The sequence below is a fragment of the Dromaius novaehollandiae genome, chromosome 2 (genome assembly GCF_036370855.1).
Source record: "Dromaius novaehollandiae isolate bDroNov1 chromosome 2, bDroNov1.hap1, whole genome shotgun sequence".
In the NCBI taxonomy this organism is placed as follows: domain Eukaryota; kingdom Metazoa; phylum Chordata; class Aves; order Casuariiformes; family Dromaiidae; genus Dromaius; species Dromaius novaehollandiae.
The window spans coordinates 133,935,925-133,960,016 of NC_088099.1; the positions used below are offsets into that span (position 1 = coordinate 133,935,925).

General features: G+C 38.8%; 1 protein-coding gene across 5 annotated transcripts in view; it reads left to right on the top strand.

The window, feature by feature from the left end:
• Nucleotides 1–24,092, top strand: part of TOX (thymocyte selection associated high mobility group box) — a 221,249-nt gene that overhangs the window by 93,939 nt on the left and 103,218 nt on the right. For 4 of the 5 annotated variants that reach the window (XM_026102381.2, XM_064507506.1, XM_026102380.2 and 1 more), the window contains exon 2: nt 19,461–19,526. The exons of the other annotated variant lie outside the window; for it this stretch is intronic. In XM_026102381.2, coding sequence (XP_025958166.2) covers nt 19,461–19,526 — 66 coding nt within the window. The remainder of the gene's footprint in view (nt 1–19,460; nt 19,527–24,092) is intronic. 5 annotated transcript variants of the gene reach the window in all.

A 24,092-nucleotide genomic window follows, 5' to 3' on the forward strand; every position in this document is an offset into this window, starting at 1 on the left:
CTACAGAACTTATACAGACCCTCTGGCCATGTCATACTGGCCCATTTTCAGTGCTGTATTAAGACTTGAAGAGCAAATATGATTCAATTTATTTCAGTTTTATCTCCGTCTCTACATGTGTTCTTGTGGAAATCAGTGTTCTAAGGAAATCCAAAACATTATTTGCCCCTTATTGAGGAATAAATCATCAAGACCAGTCAAGGCCAAATTTATAAAAATGATGGTTTAGAGACATGATGCAAAATAATTCCCAATCCCCACCATAAAACCACACAACAATCCCCTACTTGTTTACTTTACTAAACTTGTATTGTGATGCACATGAGGATAAATGCTGCAACAGATACCACAATTCCTATTGTGCAGACTCCAAACATGAGATCTCCTTATGGCTTTTTTCAATAAATAATAACTAGATCGGAAGAGGAAAAAATTCATCTCTTCACTAACAAGCCCTTGTCCAATCCTTTACAGTATTTTGCTAAAAATGATGATTACGTTCTTTTTGTCTCCTTTTTTAGTAACTATCTCTGCAACAATTTCTAAGCTATCTCCTGTTTTGAACCTTCTTCTACCTAATGTGTTACTCACTACTTGACTCCCTCTTTTATCTGAATGTTGGAACAAGTATGGAATATAACAATATATTGCTGGAGAACACAGAGGATCCAAAGGGGAGTGGAATGACCAAAAGGCACATCTTTTTGGTAACCTTTAGATTTGCACAGTGGTTTAAGAGGTAAAAAATAAACTGCAGAACATTTAAATTTGAATACAGTACTTCCTCATAGTTAGGCTAGGAAATTTTGTAATGGTTTAGATCTTATATTATTACAGTTCATTGACTGTAAAGTTGGTCTATAAATAGTTGTTTGTTACATGTTTGGTGTGAAATCAAATAATATCCAAATGAGTTTTCTTTAGGAAGAACATCTTCCAACATCTTCTTAGAAGTTTTCATAAGAATATTATTTTCTCACATAACTAGTTCTGCATGTTTTGGGGATGATGGGGCAACAAAGAACAATCAGTTCTCTGGTGTCATGCTGCTTTCCAAGGAGGTATCGTCTTTTTTTTCATGGTTTTCCGTGTGCTTTGAGGACTCAGAATGTGAGCTGGCACAGACAGGTAGAAGCATGAGTGATGCGCTAACTTCAGGCAAGCCTGTAGAGCTGTCAACATATATCTGTTTCACATGTGCAATTTGTGCATTCAGCAGGTTGCGCTTGGAGAACATGATCCTGAAAACGTAACAATTGGGGATGGGTTTCATTTTTTTTCCACTAGCAAACATGGAAAATGGACAAGCTCACTGCAATACTCTGATTTTTCAAATACATGTTTTCAAATCAGGGAGCTCTGGCAGTCAGTAGGTCTGCTGTACTTACTATGGTAATTCTCAACTATAGGCATGGAGTGGTAGTAGGCAGGAACCTGCTGATCAGCTGTAAGTTGTTACTTAATTGTAACAATCTGAGAGATTGAAATAATTTTATTTCTTGGATTCAGGTAACATAATTCTGATGTAACCCTTGCCTGTCACATTTGATTTTACTTTCATTTCACTTCTTAAAATAACTGTTTTTACAGTCCTTCAGTGAGCCACAGCCACTAGCTTGAGCAACAGAGATGGATGGCCTGAGGTTGTCCTGCAGGTTTTCATTTTATCATTGTACAGGCACAGCAAGGCATGCCAGGGACAAGCCATGTAAGCAGGATTCCAACATCTCCATCATACAGTAAGCTCCTGTCAGCGAAAAGATCCTGTGCAGTGATACACTGGTTAAATTTGACAAAGAACATAGATCCTGTAAATCATGCTGTTTTCATTGATTATAGTCTGAGACTGCATTAACCCTCCTTAAGGCTCCAAAAATCACTTTCATAAATGTTAGCAGAAAAAGAAATTGTTCAGTGAAGCTTTTTATGGATTAATTCTTTGTTTGGGGATAAAATATTTTCACACATACAGATATTAAAGTGATGCTTATCTTATATGTGAAGATTTTTTTTTGCCTGCACTGAGCATTTGTTTATTATAACCCCTTGAAGGTTAATTTTCATTTACATTTTACAGGGAAATTCTGACAAGCAGCTTTGAAATGCATGTCTTGTGTTATGCCAGTTGTATTAATTAAAACAGTGATCTTGATGGGGTGAATTTTCTGAGTAGAAAAGAGAGGTCCAAGTTTGAAGTATAAAGTGACTCACAATTGCTTTAGACCTATCATTGCAAGGGGGATCTATGGAAAGTTGTTTGCACTTGAAAGTTTTTTGAAACTTTGTTCAATTTTAATCTGCATCTTCTGATTAGCTTTTTTGCTTTTGTAGTTGGACTTCTGTGTTTTACATTATTGTGAAGGGGATTTTTTTTCCCCTTGAAAAATGATACTCCGTTTCTGCTTGAGGAAATAAGTGATTTACTCTATTTTTGAGCTTCAGGGCCAGTGCCTAATTTTCTTTTTATCGCAGTCTTAGTTCAATAGTAAGCAATTTCCTTTAGCTTCACTGAACAGAAATTCTTTGTCTATCATAATTATAAACTGTACATTATTGCTTCCTACATTTATTTTTACAGAGAGAGATTATAGCATGGAGTTTTGGACTGTTTTTATTTTATTGTCTGTGAGTTTATTAATGTTTGTATATGTAGAGACTTCAGCTGATAGACTATCAACTAAAAAAGGACCAAGCATTATATATATTCTGGAATTCAAAAGCACAGCATAAAGTTGCCAAAGTAAAATTGCCAGTGTACCTTAATCACATTTTTATCACCTCATACCTCCCTCCAAGAAACATATTTTCAGCCAAGTTTTATATCAAACAGATCAAGGGATCTCACAGCTCTGCAAACCCTCATAAATTTGATACAGATTATCCTGTGGCAATTCGGGAGTCTATTTTGCTTATTAAACATTGTGCTAAATTTTTTCTTCTTTCACAAGCAGTCTGCATTAATAAATAATAGGTCAGATTTGTGGGCGGGAGTGTGTTTGTTTTGTGCTGCAGTGCCACCAGCTTTACCCATGTATCTGGTATAACAGTGGGACTTCTTCCCTGGGAAAGTCTTGCCTGGCTGGGTTTGCCCGCTCGAGCTGCAGGCAGTGCTGGATGCACAGTCTGCATCCTTCCCCCGAGTCCAGCCCATTCTGTATCACCTCCTACTGCTGGCAGAATGGTCACATGAACAAAAGTGTTTCCCGATGGTGAGGGAATCCTTTAGTGCAGCAGGCAAAGCAGCCCCTGCACGTCGTCAGTCACTACCCCTGCTCTTAGGTCGAAGCAGAGGTTTTGCTGGGGACTCGGTGATGCATTGGTGATGCCATGTCACCTCCTCAGGGGTGGAGAGCAGAGGGAAGTAGTGGACACTTCCCACTGCCTTTTCCCACTTCCCATTCGCTTTGTGGTGTACAACGGTTAGGATTCATCTCACTGCATTTAGGCATCTTAGATCTGCTACATTTGTCCTAGAATCCCCTTATAACTAGTGGGAAGAAAGAAGCACGCCAAATATGCAGTTCAGCTGATCTGTCATGCAAGCCTGCTTCCACAGCCAGATATTCCGCTTTGATACCTGTCCTCTGTGCAATCTTTTCTTTTGCTACTCAGGCAAGCTGCAGTCTTCCCCACCTGCTTCTACTTCTTCTTTTATCCGAATTGCACTCTAGTCTTTCACCATGCGCTGTGCTTGCAGCAGCTGTCATCTGCGAGTTTGGTGAGTCATACCAGAAGTATGACAGGGGATTTAGGAAGTCGCACAGATGACTTTCTGGGTCTGGGAAGCAGTTTCCCCTGTAAGTGGCAGGAGAACATTATTCTTCTGGTGCTGCCTTCTTTGGATAAGACACAGAAGTGGATTTGCAAAGGTACTTGGAGTTATGCTTGTTACGGTCCCATTTAAATGTGTGGGTGAGATAGTGCTGTGGGAAGGAAGGGCTGTTCCCTACCGTGAGACCAGACTGAATGGCAGGGAGTAGTCTAGAAATCCCTCTTTTCACATAGCTGAGGTATAATGGTCATGCAGCAAAGGCACCACAAGCCTCTTTGGTTCATCCAAATTGCTTGTCTGTCTGGCAAAGATATTTATAAATTCCTGTCTTTAATACTGCACTGAATACCAAGATACTGCTGAACAGTGTCCCTTTTTCACTATGGAAGTGGCAGTGTTTCACTGGTAGATTTATATTTCCATTACTGAAGTGTGTATTTCAGTATAAGGGCTAAAGTACTCTGCCGCAAATACCCTTCAAAATGGCTACTGGAGTCAAGGGGTTTTGAACACACAGATTAAGGGCAGAATTTGGGTCAATATTTGCAAAGCACTTTGGAGTACTTGGGCATGAAAGACATCATTTTAGGTAAATATTATTTTAATTCTGAGTTAAATCCTGAAATCTGTACTTCAAATGTTTATAATTTCTCAGTTGAAGTAGATATATGCATATGAAAAGATTTCATTTGGACTAGGTTTGCTTGCTTCCTTGTTGGCCCTATATGAAATGAAGATGTTTTGTGTTTTGCTTAGCTGAAGAAAAATTAGTGACAGCCCCTCCCACCTCCTGTCTCCTTGTCTCCTTGCTTCCATGTTGAAAAGTGCAAGCCAGCCCGAAAAAAGGAAATCAAATTTGAGTTTGTTCATATTAGTAACGAAGGAACAAAATTGTTGTTGCATAAGCTAGATGTAAACTTGACTGCTTTCACCCTCTGCTAGGAACCGGTGTGTCTCGGTAGTCAGACCTTATTACAGTGATGTCCAGTGGTGGCATTACACATTGGGGATGACAGTGTTTATTTATGTAAAACGTGCATATTAAATAGATGAAGTTGATGCTGTCTACAGGAAAAGTGGAATACATTGTTTTCTCCCCTTCAGAGCACTGGTTAAAGAGCAAAGGTAGATCTGTGTTCAGCTAATGGAAAAAGGCCAAGCTATTCTAAGTAGAGCAGTGTTGCTGTATCCTACTTCACCATCCTTCTCTAAGGTATCATAGTTGGTATCATTCGGCTCAGACCGGCGAGTTAAAGGGAACTGCTAAGTCCACAAACACACTAAAAAACACAGTCATTTCCCTCTCTTTTCCACTCTTCTCCTATCTTTACATATCTCTCCTTTTTACACTGTCTGCAGTGAGTATATCATTTATCGGTTAATAAGTTGTCTGACAAGATAGCCACTTTGTACCTAATTGTTCAGTTTATTTATGTATTATTGATGAGCCCAGGCTTGAACTCTGCTTTCCTTAGAGGCTGCTTGATAAATCTGTTGGCTAATCCTATCTAAGACACTGAATTACCTGCTGTAGCATAATACATGACACTGCTTTTACTTTGTATTCTTAAAGGGAGCTGGTTATACATTTCCAATGAGCTGTGTTTAACAGTAAGAAATAAAATCAGATACATAATTCACATTGCTCTCTGTGTTAACAAAAGATCTTCAGTGATGCACTGTAATGCATAAAATACTTGTTCAGGTTTTAAATCAATGTTCTGACTATTTTGGCTTGTAAGGGCTCACATAGCTAAAAGAACTTCTGAACTGCAAAATCGTGATTATGAATAAAACTATTAGACATGTCAAAACACTTATGTTGTATATTGCTAATATGATCTGAAAATATTGGAAAATTAATCATGTTATATTTTCCAAGGCAGTAGTTACTATTTCAAATGAGTGAATAAAACACCAAATTAATTTTCTATCAAAACATGAATCTAATCACAGCACACTTTTGTACTCTGTTATTATTTCTGAACTTTGACTTGTAGGTGCTGACATAAAGGAAAGTTGGGAATATTACAAGAAGGAAGAAACAGTGATACTATATGACTAGCTATTTATGAATTCAGCTATTAAGACTCGAACCCTTGCAAAACCCTGGAGCCTCTTAATACTACTCTTAGAAGAATATTACCAAACAAATTGTTGCAGAAACCAAAAGAGACTACATGCTGACTGCATGAGCCCTTTAACGGTTTCTCTAAAAATGAGAGGAAAAGTGAGCTGCTAATAACTGCACCTAAATAGAGCTTAGTCTCCTGGACCTGATTCCTGGATGTTCTACTCAAAGTTAGTCTTGAAATCAATTGAATAATACCAACATAAACCCCAACCAGTACCCTAGAACAGGCCCCAGTGGTGAAAAGGTGCTTCACTCTGAATTGGATTCTAATGAAGGAGATTTTATTCCATCTGCAAATACGTGATTATTTCAACTGGTGCTTTGTGTGCTCTTTAACGTGGGAGGGAAGGAACTAAATATGATTTTTGCTAATGTTTATGCAGCTGTTGTGATTTTGTTGCATATCTGCAAATCAGAGCATGATTTGCCCATTTGATTCTCCCTGCTCCCTCTTAGCTTTGACCAAATATTGACCAAATAAATACAGAATTAAGTTATTCTAGATTTGGAAAGTTTCATCTGGAACTGAATTTGGCCATGAGAAGAAAATGTATTGTGAATATGTGCAGTAGAGACATAATCTTAGGTATGACCATTGAAGCTACAGTTTCAGTGGACTGTTGCATGACTTTAAAACTGCTCATATGCATTTGAGTCTTCCAAAGCAATACAAAGAACATTCTAAAACAAAATTTATGCAGGCTACTTATTTCAAGTTTAATGTACACTCATTAAATGTTTTTAGGAAGATTATGATACTTTTCACAGCAGATTTTATCAGATCAGGAGGATGATGTATTAATAATGCAGTAGCTTATACAGAGAGGTGAGAGAATATAATATGAGCACTAAAATGATAAGGCATATTTTCTATGACATTAATGTGGTAGAATACTTTCATTGACAAATAAAATGGCTAAAGAGTCTGACTAGGCTATGAGATTGCTGAAGTTAAACAACAGTTATGGTACAATTGGGTAAAACAAGCAGATATTGTGATGCTGTGGGGAAAATGAAACATCAAAAGGTAAAAAGAAACCATTTTTATATCATAAAAGCATAAGAACAGCTTCATCAGGGTAGTTTACATTTAATCACGTTGTGTTATATGTTTATTTAAAAATTATTTTAGCTCATTAACAGTGGTTATAACAGAGGTTGTTATAGCAAGGTTAGCAAATACCAAGATTTGTTTCTTCAGTGCACTGGATGCGCACTGTGTGAACTGGAGGATCATCCTTTTGAAAAGCAGCACTTCCATAAAAATAAGGGGTTTGTTGTTACATTAGTGTCAAGATCCAGTTCCAAAAATACCGACTCTCACTTTTCACAGGCTGGTAGTTTAATGTTGAGCATTTGGCTTATCATAGTCCTTGGAGTGTAGATTACCTGTCGATTACCTCTGCACAACTGCAGGTGCTGAATGACCATGAATGCATCATGCCTCTGCTCCAGCTTGGGCTGCCAGCAAGGAACCCGCACTGGAGCTTATTTCATGATAAGTAGTGAAAATGAAGCACTCTCTCCTGTGTGTGCACCACCCTTTCCAGAGTAACAGAGCTCAGCCTGTTTTGCTGCGTTCTGGGGCTTCAGCAGCATATGAGGCTGGAAATTGTGAAGTGACATAGTCCTGTTAATTTTCATTCGACAAAAACGTAATTACCAAATTTTTGAGTTCTCCTATAGGAAAAGCTTCTCAGAGCTAGGATGTGATTTCTGTTCAAAACTGGAAAATCTGATACCGAAAAATAATGGCCTGGGAGTTAGAACACTCAGCTCGATGAGAGAGAGATAAATCCAAGTCTATACCATGAAGTATTTTTAGAAAGTGTAACAGCCACAAGAAGAGATACTAGAAGAATATCCTCTAGTCAGTGGCTATGGTGCTCAACTGGTATGTTTCGTATATGTGAGAATGGTAGGATAGGATTGAACCAGGGTTTCCCAGTGTGCTGCTGTGCACTTAAATTGCCAAATTGTTCTAGGAGTAGAGTCTTCCATTTTTTCACCTAAAAAATTTGATTAGTCTTAGTTTCATCAAAAGATTTTTGGAATTCTTGAGAAATTTTGCTGATTGGAAAAACCATACAGCTCTGACTTGGGCTGAAACCCTTAGAGATTAGACCTTCAGCATTTGTCATAGATCATGCTACCTACTCTAAGTATCTGGCAACTTTCCAGGCTACCCTAAGGTCTGGAGAAGCTTTCAGAGGTTTCATTTGTTCAGAGCTGGGAAAAAACAAAGCATGTTTTAAATAATGTATGTAGGAAGAAAGCACCTGATGCATACCCCAGTCTGAATGAACCCTGACTAGTTAACTGTGCTTGATAGAAATATCTGGGAACAGAGGCTTGATGTATGAGAACACACGTTTGTCCACAGCTAGCTAGAGCAGTACATTCATTTTGGACAGCACATGAGATGGTAAAAAGGACATCAATAAAGCAGAACGTATCGATGTGGTTACAAATGAGGAAATGTTTGGAAAAAAACAAGTTGTCAGAGAAGGTTAAAGGAATTTAAGATAGGCCACCTCAAGAAGAGGACAGAATATCTGTCTTTAAGTGTGTTCAGGAGTGTTATTAAGAGCTAGGAGTCATTAGTCTCCGCACACTAGAAGGACTGAAAAAAGTCTTAAGGTAAAACAGTAAAACTGCTGAACAGTTTTAACTGAAGGGGAAACCAGGTGTGGAAACCATCGCTGGGATTGTATCCAGGGCAGGACTTGACAATAAGCCTTCAAGGCTGCTTTGTGCAAACTAGTCTGTTGTTATCCAGGGGACAGAAGTGACTGCCCAGGGAGCTTCCTTCCAGCTCTTCTGTGAATGTCTCCTTCTGATATGCACAACCTCTTGGAAAGGCACCGGCCACAGTGCTGATAATGCCAGATTTGAGTAACTTCTGCTATCTGATTTGCTGTGAGGAGTTTACAACAGTAATAAATTTAGAGTGTTCTGATCTGGAAAAATAGCAACCAGCACTGAGGCAAGCACTGTTTTTTGAATGGGAAAGAGAAGGAGATGGAATACTTGTCATCTTTAAAGGATTTTGGTAAGAGGCTGAGAGGTATGACCATAACTTAATATTTCACTTCTTTTTACCTTCAAAACTAAGAAAAATAGAAGTATATTTACACACAGATATGCTTTCTTCTATGTAAAAAGAAAATATATCAAATGCATAAATGAAATTCTAGTTTAGTCTACCTGAAGAAAAATGACTGTGAGTGCTACTTCACAAATAGAAACAAAAGATGAGAACTGTCATGGAATAATTTTGTCATCAAATGAACTGTAGTGTTGAAGGTCAAATTTTGTCTTAAAAGGTGTAGAGAGCACATTTGGAATTTTTTGAGAACTAATAAGTGATTTCATTACATTGGGGGCACATCTTCATTAAAGATAATAAGATAAAAAAGTAGATTGCAAAAAAGTAAAGCAAACCACTTTTTTTTCTTCTGCTTTTGAGTTGTATTTTGAACATTTCTAAGCACTTCTACTCTTGGATGACCCGTCTTAGAATAGAATACTCCAAACTTCTCTACATTGCAATGTCAGTGTATCTCAGCTTGACCCATGTGCCCTACTAGCGAAGAAATAAGTCAAGGCTGCATGCCTTGTCAAGCTTTTGAATCCTTGTTGAAGCTGTAAACATAAGAACTAGCGTTGTGTCAGATTCACCTTTTGAACATGCATGGGGCTCAGTCTTCTTGTTTGTTGCAGAAGTGGACTTAAACATATATAACATCTTCATTAAAGTAATCCTGTTGAAATTTGGTGAGCTCCTCATGTGCCAAAGTAATTGTGAGCAGAAGCAGGGTTGTCCACATGGCTACTATTTTAACTGTTTTGGTAAACTGCGGTTGTATATCAGCCCTAAAACACCCTTGTCATTTGAGAGATGTCAGTGTATTGCTATCTTATTGCAATTACGAGTTTTTGTTATAACCCTCTTCATATTTAAACTGGTTGCACTAAACAGGATATCAGACTGTGCTAAATAACTTGGTTTACCAGAAATGTAAGGTGATTTGTCCCATTTAAGTTTGGCATATGGCTGTTGGCACATTTTATGATTGTTCCTGCAAATTTCTGAGCTCTTGGGCCCTGTCGCAACACAGATTTGAATGGATGCTTGATCTTGAATCATTGATCTCATAATCTCATCTGCTTCAGCAGATTAAATCTACTGCTTAGAATCATGCATGCGCATGGTGACCTGCCACGCTGGACAAGAACGTAGAATTTCTTACATGATCAGGCCTTTCTTTAACTTTTTAAAATTAAAATTCAAAGTATGCCACAATTTTTTTTCCTAACCCTTTTAAGCAAGAGGCATAGAAGTATGCAGGCAAGCTCTTCTAGTTACCTGGCAATTGTCCTCTTTGATTTACTTCTGAACGCTCCCTGCACTGCTGTAGGATTTTCAGAATAGTGGCAGTGTTTTGCAGTTTTGCTTGTGCGTTTTTTGTTGTTATTGTTCTAGCCCACTTTATTTCTAAGTTTCTGCTGTGTAGAAGCAGATGTACTTTCCCACAGGAACTATATATACCCCATTTGCTCTATAAATAACATAGTGGGTCAAATTCTGTCCATGGGTCTCTGCACACTGCTCCCACTGTAGTCATGCAAGGGAGCAGTTTTGTCCTATTTGCGCAAACCTCATTCACTAAGATCTGTGAAGCCTCTCTTCTGCTGTGCTGCCACACAGGGGGCTTTGCATGTGGATATGCAAAACCTGCTTTTTCTTTTGTCATCTGCCTGCTCTCTGTAGATCCTTTTTATTGCGGTTTTCTGTGTTTTGTTATACAATTTCCCATTTAAAATGGTAAGATGAACATTGATCAAAAATGACCCTGAATCTAAAAGTAGGAAGGGGCCTTATTACCCTATGATTGTTCCTGATCCAGTTCCCATTCAAATGGCAATGGCAAAATTCCCTGGGCCTTCCGTGATGTAGGATCAGACCTTGTCATGAACCCAGCCAGGTGTGTTGGAGTTGGAAAATATTACAAGTCTACCAGATTAAACAGATTTTCTCAGCTACTGTGGGCAGAAAAAGGAAGGTCTAATCTTAGTTGTTCAAACCTTTCCACCTTATCACCCAATTTTCCCAGTGGGTGGCTACATCTATAATGTAGTGTGGATTGAGTAAAATAATAACAAAAGCATTTACCACTTTGATCTCAGTATGTTTATTTAACGAGTGTTCAATATGCAAGAGAGAGTTTAGCATATGAGTCTGGACTACAGGGTTTTTTTTTTTAATTTTCTTTAACACCCAAGGTTAAAAGGAGCAGGACCCCAGCTGAGGGAGTTCAGAGTTCATCTCGGCATGCTCGCTGTCTGCCATTTAAATGCACACAAAGGACTAATACAGTACCCGTCCTCCCCGGGCTGTCTTTGATATGCGCTGCTCTGCCTGGACTCTGCCACTCCTCCCGTCAGTCTGATCCTGCTTCTCTTAGCCCGCTGTGCTCAGTGCTGTAACCTCATTCAGCCAGTGCTCTGCATGCAGGCTGACAACTTCAAGGCTCTGTCAGGCATTGACACATGCCAGCTCCAAGCGGGAAGCTAAACAACCCCCTTCACCTCCTCTCCAGTTCCACATTAACCTCGATTAAGCACAGAAAAAAATAAAAATGCTCTAGTGCCATCATTCATGTTTTAACTACCAGTGTATATTTAGATATTCAGCAAGTTGGCCACCTTGAAAACATACTCAGCAAACCCTCTGATTCTTCCTCTTTTCTTGCAGCAAGAGCAATAAATAGTGAGTTAACCTGGGGAACATGATGGGAGATGGTCTGGGATGGACACATGGATGATATCTGACAGAAAACTTTGACAGCACTGCCTATACTTTCTGAAGCGATATTATGTCTTAACAATGGAAAATCAGACAAAAATGGTCTAATTTTAGGAGAATCAAGCGGAGTATTTTCAAAACATGTCTGCTCTGAAAGTCAGCTGTAGAGAAGACACGGTGCAGCGTTAGTCTGTAAGCCCTACTGTGCGTTGATCGGAGCACGGAGTCCTACATGTGTCAGAGTCTGCTGGGTGCTGTGGGCAGAGCTTCATCACTGTTCCTGGCTCTGTCTAAATATAGCTGTCTGACAACATTTCTCTGAGAAGCAGCACCCTTGGTTCTGGCATCTGTGGCGCAGCCTCCCGATCTACACCTCGGTGGCTCACGCCCACTCTCCCAGAGAGCCATCGACATCCCTTCCCATCGCCACCGAAGCGCAAGGAACAGAAAGCACCTACTCTCGTTTTAGCTCTCTAACGTTCAGTCTAAGCAGGGCCTCCAAGCCACCTCTTTAATCTCTCGTGGAAGACAGACGCTTCTGGCAGCTGATGCATCGCGTCCAAAAAATAAGTCACGTGTCCAAGACAGCAGGGTGCCTGTCTCCTTCCACAGCGGCAGAAGGAGCCCAGGTAACAATATGCCTAACCTACGGCTGCCATACTTAGATTAAACAAATCAGATGCCACGTTCCTCGTTTAGACTCTTTGGATTACATACAAGAAAATGAAAAGACAGGTTTGACAAAGGTTTTTCCTAATACTTTACCCTTGAGAACCAGTTACAGAATTAAAATGAATAACAGTAATAATCTTGAGAGACATCAGCCCCTTTCTAATGCTTGACACGTCAACCTTTCTGCGAGCTGGAGAGCTCTGAGTGTTTGAGGCGGGACAGAGTGGCTTCAAATCCTGCTAGTCTGCAGCAATCACCTTCCTCGGTCCACGGAGGGAAATCCAGCTTTTCAGAGTGGTTTGATTTCTTTTTGCCGTATGCTCTGCTCAGGCATTTCTAGCCAATCTCACAGGCTTCCAGTACTTTCCTCTTTTGAAAAACAGTCCTGGAAGGAGGGAGGGAGGGCAGCAGAACAGACACGATCAAAGTTGATAGTACTGAATTGTTTTTTGACAATTTTCCTGTGATAGTCCTTTGGTGAGGTGTCGAGCCCTTTCCTGGGAAGGATGCCTGCCTGGACTGCATTACAATAACCTGTCGTGGGCAGATTTAAACATGCGTTCAGTACAGAATACAAAATGGAGTTCAGGAGACAAAATGGAGTTTCAGTTTAATACAGACATACCACTCTGCCACATCTGCCTTTGGATTTTTTTTTTCTTTTTCAGTTTAAAACTGTATCAGGAGAGGTTTTTTTCCATGGTGTAATAGTGTTTACAGAACATGTCTGTTTTTATCTTTAATAGTTGCCATAACAAGATCAACTGTTTCTTTAGCCTGGCCATTTGATAATTTATGTTGTATCCCATCATTATTTTAGTCTCATTTCAGCAGCTCTGAGTAAAATAAAACGTCACTCTGTTTGTCATCAAGCAACCTGAGACAATGTCCACCCTTGGTATTTGGTTTAAAATAAACAAAATTACCTAGTTTTAAAGCTTTTTAGGATTAGTGGCTTTTAGATAATGTAAGTTACAAATAATATCTAAAAGCTGCAAGCACTAAGATGATGTATAAACCACTAGAAATAAATAATCTTTTTATACAACATTATTCCAACGTTTTCTTAAAATAAAACACAATGAAATGTGCTGGAGCTCTGTCAAAGCAAGTTAAACTAGTTAAAAGGTGGAGATAATGTTTAGATTTAAATCTAGTTTCCAGTTCCAATCTAAGATTGGAGAAATTTGTATTTAGATTATGTGATTAATGACACAGGCTTTGAAGATCTGTAGCATACTTTGAAGAAATTGGGATGATGGGTCCAAGTGCTTTTACTCAACAGCTGAACCTGTTAAATACAGCAGCTCTCAACAATTTGATGATCTCTCCCCTGGCTTCTTCTCCTTTAATCTCTTTGTGTTTCAGGAGATCTCTGCTGAGATACAGTTGTTCACAAAACAGTGTCCCAGGTTGCACCCTCCCTCTGCCCCAAGCCTGTTTTGGATTCAAAAGCCATTGCTCTAACATATATCGTGCTGCTCTGTGTGCACAGCTTTTGGACAAGATGTAGATCATATTGTGCTGCTTTTCATCATGAACTAGGAAAAGTTCAGGTCAGCGTCAGCTCAAGGATCCTTGTGCTTGATTCTTTTTTTCTCTTAGCTATGCCTGCAAAACTTAGGGCACATGTATGTATACAAAGAGAGGGCAAGCATGCAGTCCCCTCCAAAGATGAAAACTGCAGATGAAAAAAGGTAAAAACAGCAAAAAAAACCTCTCGCTTCTCTCAACAATAGCAAAGGAGCGTGGGGTAGCAAGGAATCCAAGCCAGACGGGTGAAAATTCGTTCTCGCTGTAATCCAGATAGCACAGGTGACCCTAGCAATGGAGACAGAGTGGCTTGGCTCAGAGAAAGCTAGCCTGTGGCAGGGGCAGGATACGTAGCTGAACCTATGCTTCCTTATGGCAATTGCCATCTGAACTAGCTACCTAGCTAACACAGCTATGCCTGTACATTTATAATCACAGTATACATACATACAGTTAGCAGTATACATAAGCCTTCCGTTTTCAGTTATCCCCTTTAGCTTTCAACCTCTTCCAGTTTTTTTCTGCCCTGTTGCACCTTCCTTTTTGTCTTCCAGATTCTTCTGTATATAGGCTATAATGAAGCTTCCTTGAGCTGGTGTCAGTCATGTAGGGATTTTTTCTCATTGTAAAACTGACATGTTCATCTAAAAAAACATATAAAGAATGAATAAAAAATATAGTGCTTGCAAGCTTTGCTGCTTCATAATCATCATTATAAATGCTGGCAGCGTTGGCTGCAGCCTAAGTAAGAAAGTGAAAACAGGCTTCATGGGCATAAGTACATCATATTACTCAGATGTCATGCTGCACTACTGGGCGACAAAAAACAGCTTTAGATCCTTTGGTAGACCCATGCCTGATAAAAAAGCTGTACCAGCCTGGATATTTGCAGAACTCTGTTGTAGCTCCTGCATCAGTAACAGTCAGCCAGTGAGTTTATGTAACCATATTCCTAACTTATATAAGTAAACTATAATTTCCATTTTATAACAGCACTTAGATATTTTGTGCATGTTGCTTGCCGAAAGTTATAACTTGTCTGAAAAAGGGTTACCCCACAATGGAAATTCTAACCAGCCATGCCATGGTGTTGCTTATATGTTTTATTTATAATAATCATTTAAATAATGTAAGGCAGTTCTGAATATATATTAAAAACAGCTCCCTGTTACATATCTTTTCATGTTAGAATGCAGTCATATTCTTAGTTTCCTCTAACCCAAACTTCTCATGCAGTTACACTTTAATACGAAAAGAAATGTTGTCAAGAGTCGTTATTATCACACATCAGAATATTGTATTAGCATTCACTTTTAATAGATTAAAATGAAAGATTTTGAAATCTGCCCTTAATGATACTGAAGGATTTTGGAGACACATTGGGAAAGCCTGAGATGAAATGACATATGATATATATGCATCATATATAGGTTCATATATGAACCTTGCCATGCCTTCCTTTGTGTTTCATCTGTTCTGTTTGGATGAATCACCCACAGATTGCATGATGCTTGCGCATCTTCACAGTTTGTTTGCTTGCAGTCAAGCACAGTGAGTGGCAGGGAAGTTTAGGAACTACAAAGTTCTTGTAGATCTAGGGTGGTAAGTAAAACGAGACAATTTTGGAGGCATAGGGTGTAACCTGGAAGAAAAATCTTATGGTTGGAAGTGTCCTGGGATCATATCTGCTCTCTGTTGACTCACTGTCTGACCTTGGATAGATTGCTTGGACAGGTAGCTGGCTGTGTAAGTCAGCTTACTCGTAAAGCTAAATTCAAGTTGGCTATCTTATGAGTTAAGCTATTCTGGAGGAGAGTTGTTGAGAGATGTTGTACTGCAGAGCGTGCATGTTACAAAGCAGTATATAAAAAGGTGAAATGATTCAGTAGTAGAGAGAACATTGATTTCTGGGGCTTAGGGACTTGTTTTGCAAGCTGCTGCTACACATAGGAAAAAGGAGGTCATAAAAGCTCCTTATAGTAGGACTTTTGAGCTGATCAAATTGTTGGCATTTTCTCTCTGTTTATTGTATCAATGTGGGATAGTTGCCTTTGGTGGGGCATGGCTACAGTGTGCTGCGTCAGTGTTTCTGAACTTCTTTTTATTATTGAAGGCTTACATACTCTTTTTTTTTTGGGGGGGGGGATGGAACAGATGGGTCATATGTATTTCACTCTTGTTTGATAGCTGGGACAGGGGATGATGAGTAAACAAGTCAGCATTTTGGAAAAAAAATTTTGTGGTTTACAAAAATCATAATTTCATTATTTTATAAACATTACAGTAAACATTGTGAACTTTCAGGAGCTGGCTTCTGACAACATCTGCTGTAGGAAGTGCATGTGTATATGCTTTGGCATTCAGGTTTACAGTTGTTTTGCAGGCCTGCCTCTGATGTCCTAGGAACAGCTATGCACCAACCTGCACTAGACTGAGGGCAGATAATTTATATAGCTGTAAATGTAGTACAAATAACAATGTGATAACAGTGTTAGCGTTGGCTACTATGTTACAGCCTGCATCGTGCACATATAAGGACTACAAAAATGCACATTCCATACAATCTTATTGAACTATACGATATATTACACATACTTTTAACAAGCAAAGAGGGAAAATATTGCAGTGACTAAACTCCATGTCTGAATACTGAGGAAATCAAGTAATAAATCAAAAGCTACTGGTTGTCTATAGATGTTAACAAGTCACTTAGATTTTACAGACATTAGGCATCAATATATTTTTTTTGAGCATTGACCCTAACAGATTCATCTAAAATTTTGCAGAAGGTCATTGCTTCATTAAGACCAAGGCAACCAGGAAGTTTGACTTTAGGTATAGTTTTTGTTTTTAGTTTTCATTGATGTACACTTTACATTAAGCCCACAGACCACAGTAGACCTGAATAATTTCAAAACTAAATGGAGAGCCACAAGTAAAGAATCAGAAAGGCTGAGATCCAAAATCATACCAATGCCTGAGGCACCATTAGGAGCAAGGAACTGATCAGGCAGGAAGATGTTCCAAGAAAACTTCCAAGTTGCATGGAAATATGACCTTAAAGAAATTCTTTTCTGAATGCAGATTTGGTGATTGAGACAACTATAACCTTGGGAGCAAGGGCAGGTAACCAAACATCCAAAAGAGAGAATTTTCTTAAAGATTATCGTTAAGATGCTTTTCTCAAGCAACAGTCTAAGGCTTTATGGGAAGGCATAATGAATTAAAATAATCCTGGACTGCCAATATGCAGCAAAGGAAATAAATTGTTTCATGTTCACTGCAAGTGAACAAACTAAAAATGTTTAACATGAGATTTGAGTTATAACAATCTTTGTAATGTAATGCAGCAAATATATGAGTTCAGTGAGGGAAATTCAAAATCGGAGACTTACACAGTCAAGGTTTCCAGGGCAGGCAGGACCACCATAGCCCATATTTCTCATAAATATGATATAGAATGCATCTTTTTCAAAAAAGATTTCTAAGTTCATTTTAAAAATCTCAAAAAAAAAAAAAAAAGATGACTTTGCTGTTGATACAGTGCTTATTTACCTTCTAAAGTAAGAACTTGCATCATATTCCAAAGCTGAGTTTCTGTAACTTCCATCTTGCAGCATTAGATCTCATTATGCCCCTGTTGGGATGGTTGACATCTTGCTATCAGACATCTTTCCTGGGTGTAAGTACCAATTGCAGTGATCAAGATACCTTTCAGCCTTTTCTATAACAAGTTGAATAAGTTGAACTCCTGTAGGCCTTACGTTGGAGTGCTTGGTTTCCAACTGTAGGCTGTGAAATATTTCTTCAGAATTTCATCTGTCCATTTAAGTAGAAGAAACAATGCCTTGACCTTCTTTCCGGTTTGCAAACAATCCTGAAAAATTTTCTGCAAACTTTACTTTAAATGGTAATAAATAAGAAAATTCTTGAATGAGGAAGCTCATAGAAACCGCAGTTTTAAACGGGATAGTAAATAAACAGAAGGATCATCAATCTCTGTTTTTGAGGACTAATCCAGCTAGCCCTCTTCTATCAAACTTTCGAAATATTACACTTGCTTTGGCAGGTCTGTGCCTGTGGCATAATCCTATCTTTCCCATGAAACTAGGAATTCTGACAGAAAGGCTGTGACTGTCTGTTAAATAACGCTGGCTATGAAAGGCGTACCATCAACTGGTATGCCAGGAGCTGGCACATGTTCATTTTTACAGCTACTATTACAAGGCTAGTAGCCTCTGGCAGAGGGATAGGAAGAACAGCCGGAGGCCGAAATCTTTTCAGCTGCCTCAGCAAAAAGTAGGAGAGCTGTGCGCCAAAACCACAGTTTGACTTTGTCCACCTTGGTCTAGCTGATTATGCTGCACCTTGTAGGTGGGATGCCCAGAAGAGCTCAACCCTGGTGTAGAAATGTTCATGCAAATTTCACTGCCACCATCTGTAGAAGCAGAGGAGGCTCAGTGTTGGGGATTTTTAAAAATCCCTCAACACGACCAACAAAAATGGCTCATTTCCAAAAATACGTCACTCTAAGCATTCACAGAGGGGTCAGGTGAAAGTTTTCTCAAAAAGACTTCATAACAGCTGGAAATTGTTGGTTGATGACTGGGGGTTCCTGCTGCTGTTCATTTCTATTGGAAAGGTTGGAAAAGATTTTCTCTGCCTCCTGAATGGACACCAGGACTATAAGTTACTCTGTTGGCACTGACAGTTGAATGGGCATGGCAGAAGTTCTGTAGGCACATTTTCCAGGTCACATAAGAAAGCAGTAGTTTTGTACTTTTTTGTGTTGATGCAGGATGAGACTTCAGTTCTGACAATTTTTCTCCATGTAGACCTTCAATTTTTAATCAGCTCCTTTCTATCACATTTCTGTTATTTCTTACGTTAGTGAGGGGAGAAAAAAGAAAGAGAAATTACTTCATACTCAAGAATGGTATTTATCATTTACAGAAGGGTGTTTTTGCAGTTCTGATTATGAATGTTTATTTTATTCACACATCAAGCAAACTATCCTCTTACACCATACGTTCAGATGTCTGAAAGCTGTCTGGAACTGTATTTCTCAGCTTCTGATATGGGAACATTTCAATAGGAGGGGGTTTAATTTGTTTTGAAATCTCAACTCTTCTGCTCAAAAGCTAAAGTTGGAATCCATTAAGATGCATTTTAGTGAATTTTCCATTCTCATCTTCCTTTTCTCAGTAACTGTGCAATTCACTTAGTACTTCATTACAACCAACAGCAATATGTATACATGGTGCACAAAATGAGCCATTTTGTTTTAAAACAGATTGCAGATGAAAGGAAACCATTCATTTCTTGCTTGCTAGCTGTAATTACTAGAGCGCTAATTACTCCAAATCACTGACATCCAGGGTCAATAAGGATGATAACAGGAACATCAAAGACAAGATGCACACACGCAATTACAAGTCTCTAAAACTAGGCTGTAATATTATTTTATGGTGACTGTTTTTTTCAGTCAGTGCAGAAAAATATTCACGTTTGCTGAATGTTTACTATTATTTTGTTTGCAGTTTGACGGTGAGAACATGTATATGAGTATGACAGAGCCGAGCCAGGACTATGTGCCAGCCAGCCAGGTGGGTTAATTAATCTTCTCTGCCTTGTTTCAAATTGTAATTAAACAAATTCAAAGAGTTGCATTGCAAATGAGTGGCACTATCAGTAACTGCTGCAATCAAGAATAATCATAATTTATAAACAAAGCATTTAAGCCTTGTTTCCAGTTAATGAGATAGAGCTGATAAAACACCAGAGTTGGCGTTTGTTGAAAGATACTACCTTGTTTCCTCTCCAGAATGCAAGCAGCTGTTTTGCCAGCATGATCTTTCCTAAACAGTTGTTTTACCTTCAGGAAATAAAGTCTTTACAGGTGCAGGTTATTTGTTTATCTGACTGCAGACAAGTTAATCATTATAAGCTACACATGTCACAGATAGCTTTAATTATCACTTTTAGGCCAGTTGTAGTTGAAGAATTGCATTTTTAACACTAATCGTACGGCTGAGGAACGTTGCCAATGTTACACCATTAGCAGCAGGGTTCGGGTAGTGACTCTGTCTTTGGTAGCTTGCAGCCCAAAAGGCTTAATGTGGTGTGGATTCTTTATAGGTATTCTTGAGTCCTTCCCCTTTTGGGGGAGCCTTATTCACTAAATTGTGACATTAGATGTATGTTTAAAAGTCTTTCCTCCTTCTACCTGAACCCCACTTTACTGTAGACTTCTTAAACTGAACAATTTTAATGACTCCTTAAAAAGCATACACATTTTTTTTAAAAATGTTACTGAAATTTGTGCAGCTGCAGTTGTATTTGGGGAAGAAAAATTAATTTTTTTTCAGATGTTTCCGTCAGTTCGATTCCATGTTAGTACATGATGGTGGTGCAGGTCATTGCCATAAATGATCAGATTTGTGGTCTAGGTATTGCAATATCTCAGCCCCAGCAGTGGCCAGTCTGACATACCTCTTTCTGACAGGACCAATGGGATTATGTGAAGATCTCTCATTAGCTGGGAAATGAGTTTGCTTGCATAGTAATTGTATGCAGATGAGTTGGATGTAATTTAGTAATCAACAGCTTTGGAAACTGATAATACATTCAAAGCTAAATGTCCTCATGAAGTAGGGTTTTTAGATAGTCATGATTATTTACCTAATTATAATGTATAGTGTATGACACAGGTTCATCTGGGGGCAGGGAATTAGGAGTTTATTCTTTTAGGACTGTTTATGCAAGATGATGGATATTGTTCAGTCAAGAAGGCTATCTTTAAATAATGTTATGCCATGTTGCGTCCCAGTCTTCCGCTGAAGTTATTCTGAAATACCTTTAGAGACCAACTGTATTTTGCATTTAGGATTTGTGTGTGATTTAGCTTATTCAGCTAAGAACCCTCCAGTTCCAGAGGTAGTTTAGAATAGAACTGTTTGATTAAAAAATGAAAAATTATATTATTAATTTTTCTCTAACCATTAATCCAAAAACTGTACTGACAAGTTTTAGTATTACTATTAGATTAAAGCAGCCTAGTATCATCTCATTTATGCCTTAAGGGTTTTGAAGTGCAAGGGCTAATTGAATTTGTTTGAAACAGTAGAAATACAAACTCTGTGAATGATTGCTGTTATAAGGCAGCTGCTACCTTTCAGAGAATCATTATGTCTGTCTTAAATAGTTTTGAATAAAGAATTGCAAATCCGCATTATACATCAGAATTATTTTTCTTCTGTTGATATTTTTGTACTGTGTATGCATGTAGTTTAAATAATTTAAATGGCATATTGAAAAATTAAGAGTATAAGTTTTAATCTTTTATGTGGTTTCTACATGTGCTAACAAGGCCCAGATCCTTGGAGATATTTACGCATCTAACACTCACTGATTTCAATGGATGTAAGGTGCTTAAAGTACCTTTAAAAGGTCTGGGCCCAGATATTTTAAGTGCAAATGATCTTGTCTTCAAGGAAAAAATCTATCAAATGTGACGTTTCCAAATTCAAAGATGATAGAAAAGTCTGAACCATTACTAAGAGCTGGAACTGGCAAAGGACTTACATACTTAAAAGCTGGTTATGGCAAAGCCTAGCTCTTCCGTCTCTGGCTCCTGGGTGGAATTCAAAACCCCGATGTGGATGTCTAAACTCTCTCTCCAGTGCTGGGGGATACTTATGGTAAAAACTAGCTTAACAAACAGCCAAAGTAGTTTAGGTCCTTACCAAACACAGAAGAGAGCTGGTTGAATGGAGGAAGAGAACATTTCTCCATCAGGGGGGTAGGAAGTGGAGCCACGCAGGTCCCACAGCCTCCGGCGCCAGTTTGAGAGAAGCTGGCTACTGCACTCCCCTTGCTATTGCTATCGTCTCTCCTGGTGCTGGAGAAGTCTTAAACCATTTCAGTGGTTTGTTAAGTGAATATGTGTGAACCCCCTAAGTCTGTAAAAAGGAAGGGGGAAAAAAAAAAACCACCACACAACCCTAGTGTGGACCTGCCAGTCAAGGGAATACAGGAGAAAGGGTGTGCTGGAAATCCTGCGTCTCTCTTGTTTAGATAACTGACACTGGGACTGCGAGAAAAGTCTTTGAGGGTGTTCCTGATGTAGGTGACTGTAATTCCTTAAAATAAGTAAGCAGTTTTTCACTAACAATGCTGATTAGGTCCTCACTGGCTGTAAGGAGGGCAGAGTTCCTATCTCAGATATAAACACAGTGGTCACCAAAAATTGGTGAACTGACCACTATTTGGACACTGGTTGTTCTGCTTGTTGAAGCTGGATCGTTGTACAGGAAGAGTACAAGATTCACCGCCCTGAAAATAGAGTGTGTAAGACTATGTAACTTACTGGGGAGGGAGAAAAAGAGGAAAGGTTGCCATATATTCTGGGCCCTGTTCTCAGGACTATTTGTTCATTTTCCACTCATTTTTACTGAGTGTTAAACAAATAATTCTGGAAGAAAAAATGAGAAAATGTTTTCTCCAAGATGAACGTGCTGACTGGGTCAGACCTGAGCATCATCTTCCGATTTCAGAGTCAGCATCGTTTTCCGGTTTCAGAGTCTGACCCAACTGAGTTGGGAGGTAGGTGGGCAGACTGGGCCGTAGCACAGAACATCAGTGAGGTTTCCAGTGAGGTATCTTCAGGATTATGTGACTACAGAGCATGATTTTTTTGGGCTATTGCCTGCTGACATGCTACTTCCTCTGGATCTGGCCTTGCAAAGTTAGCTTTGCTTGTTTTGCCTTCTCCTTCTAACTGTTCCTTAGAGTCCAGCATTTCAAGAAATTTAGGGGCTACGATATAATATGTGATGCAGAACAAAATAAAAAAATTAGATATCAAAAATGTCTCAATTGGTCTCAAAGCTGACCTTTCCACTTCAGTTTCTTTTGTTTGCTGAAAAGTGTTCATATTCAGAAAAAATCACCTTGTATTATTTTAAGGATTTTAATCAACTTATCCCCATTAGGCTAACATAAATAAAAGCTGAGCCATTGAACATGAAAAATACAGTTTTGTTCCTTTTTCTACATAATATCAAACATCTGCATAGCTTGGTAATCCAAGACAAGTTGCCTCACAGCATCCCTCAACAATTATCATTTCTGTTCAATTTTCAAATCAGTACATGCTTTGGGACTTATAGACTAAGTTGCTAAGTAGCAACATATGGCTCACTACTGTTCCTGTGATGTTGCTGCAAGCAAATAGCATAATTCTATACTTGAAATGATTTTTACAGAAAGCCAGTGCTGGAACTAAGCCAGAAGTGTAAGTATACAGTAAAAATTAATGATATTCTTTTAGACTGTCCCAAAAGGCTGTTTGGCAATGTTGTCTCTGTGTACATTTTATATATACATGTAAGTACTGTATTTTTGGTTATGATATATGTAGTACAGTACTCAACACTGCAGGAACCTCCTAAATGAGTTATGCCAGCCATATTAACAAACATACATAGTAAAACTACATGACATTTTCACTACTAATTGCACTTCAATCTGAAAATATTTATCATTTTGAAATAAAACTATGCCAACTGCTCTGCATTTCAGATTCTCACAAATATATTGTTTTCTTCCCACACCTATAATTGGAATCTTGGAGATGAATTGTTCTTCATGTAATTCCTCCTCCTGTAATTTGTGGGCCACGTACAGCACAGTATAAAATTATGTTGTTTATTTTACATTTCTTCCTAGTCACAGTACAGAATGTAATTCGGGACTCTGTTGCACAGAGCCTTGGCACTTTTTTAGCCTTTCTTAGGCCTGGTAAATATCAAAGGTAATGAATCCAGCTCCCAAATCCTCTGTGTGCTCCAAAGGGAAGGGAGGAGAACTGGGCTGCAGTTGATGATTTGGGGCAGTTCCCAAATTGCCTCAGTGGGAAGAGAAGAGTTACCTGAGGCAGAGAGAGGAATACCGGTTGCACAGACAGGATGTTTTCCTCTCTTCCAGTAGTATGCCAGTGACAACTGTGGAAAATATATATCCATCTCCCTTTACACAGTGGGCACCATGGGTATCGAGACTGTTTGATGCTGTTCAGCTCTAGAGTAAAATGGTCTGGGATGACATACCCATTCAGCAGATAGTTTTTTCATGTTATTGGTTCCCTTGCCTCTTTTATCCATATTCCCATG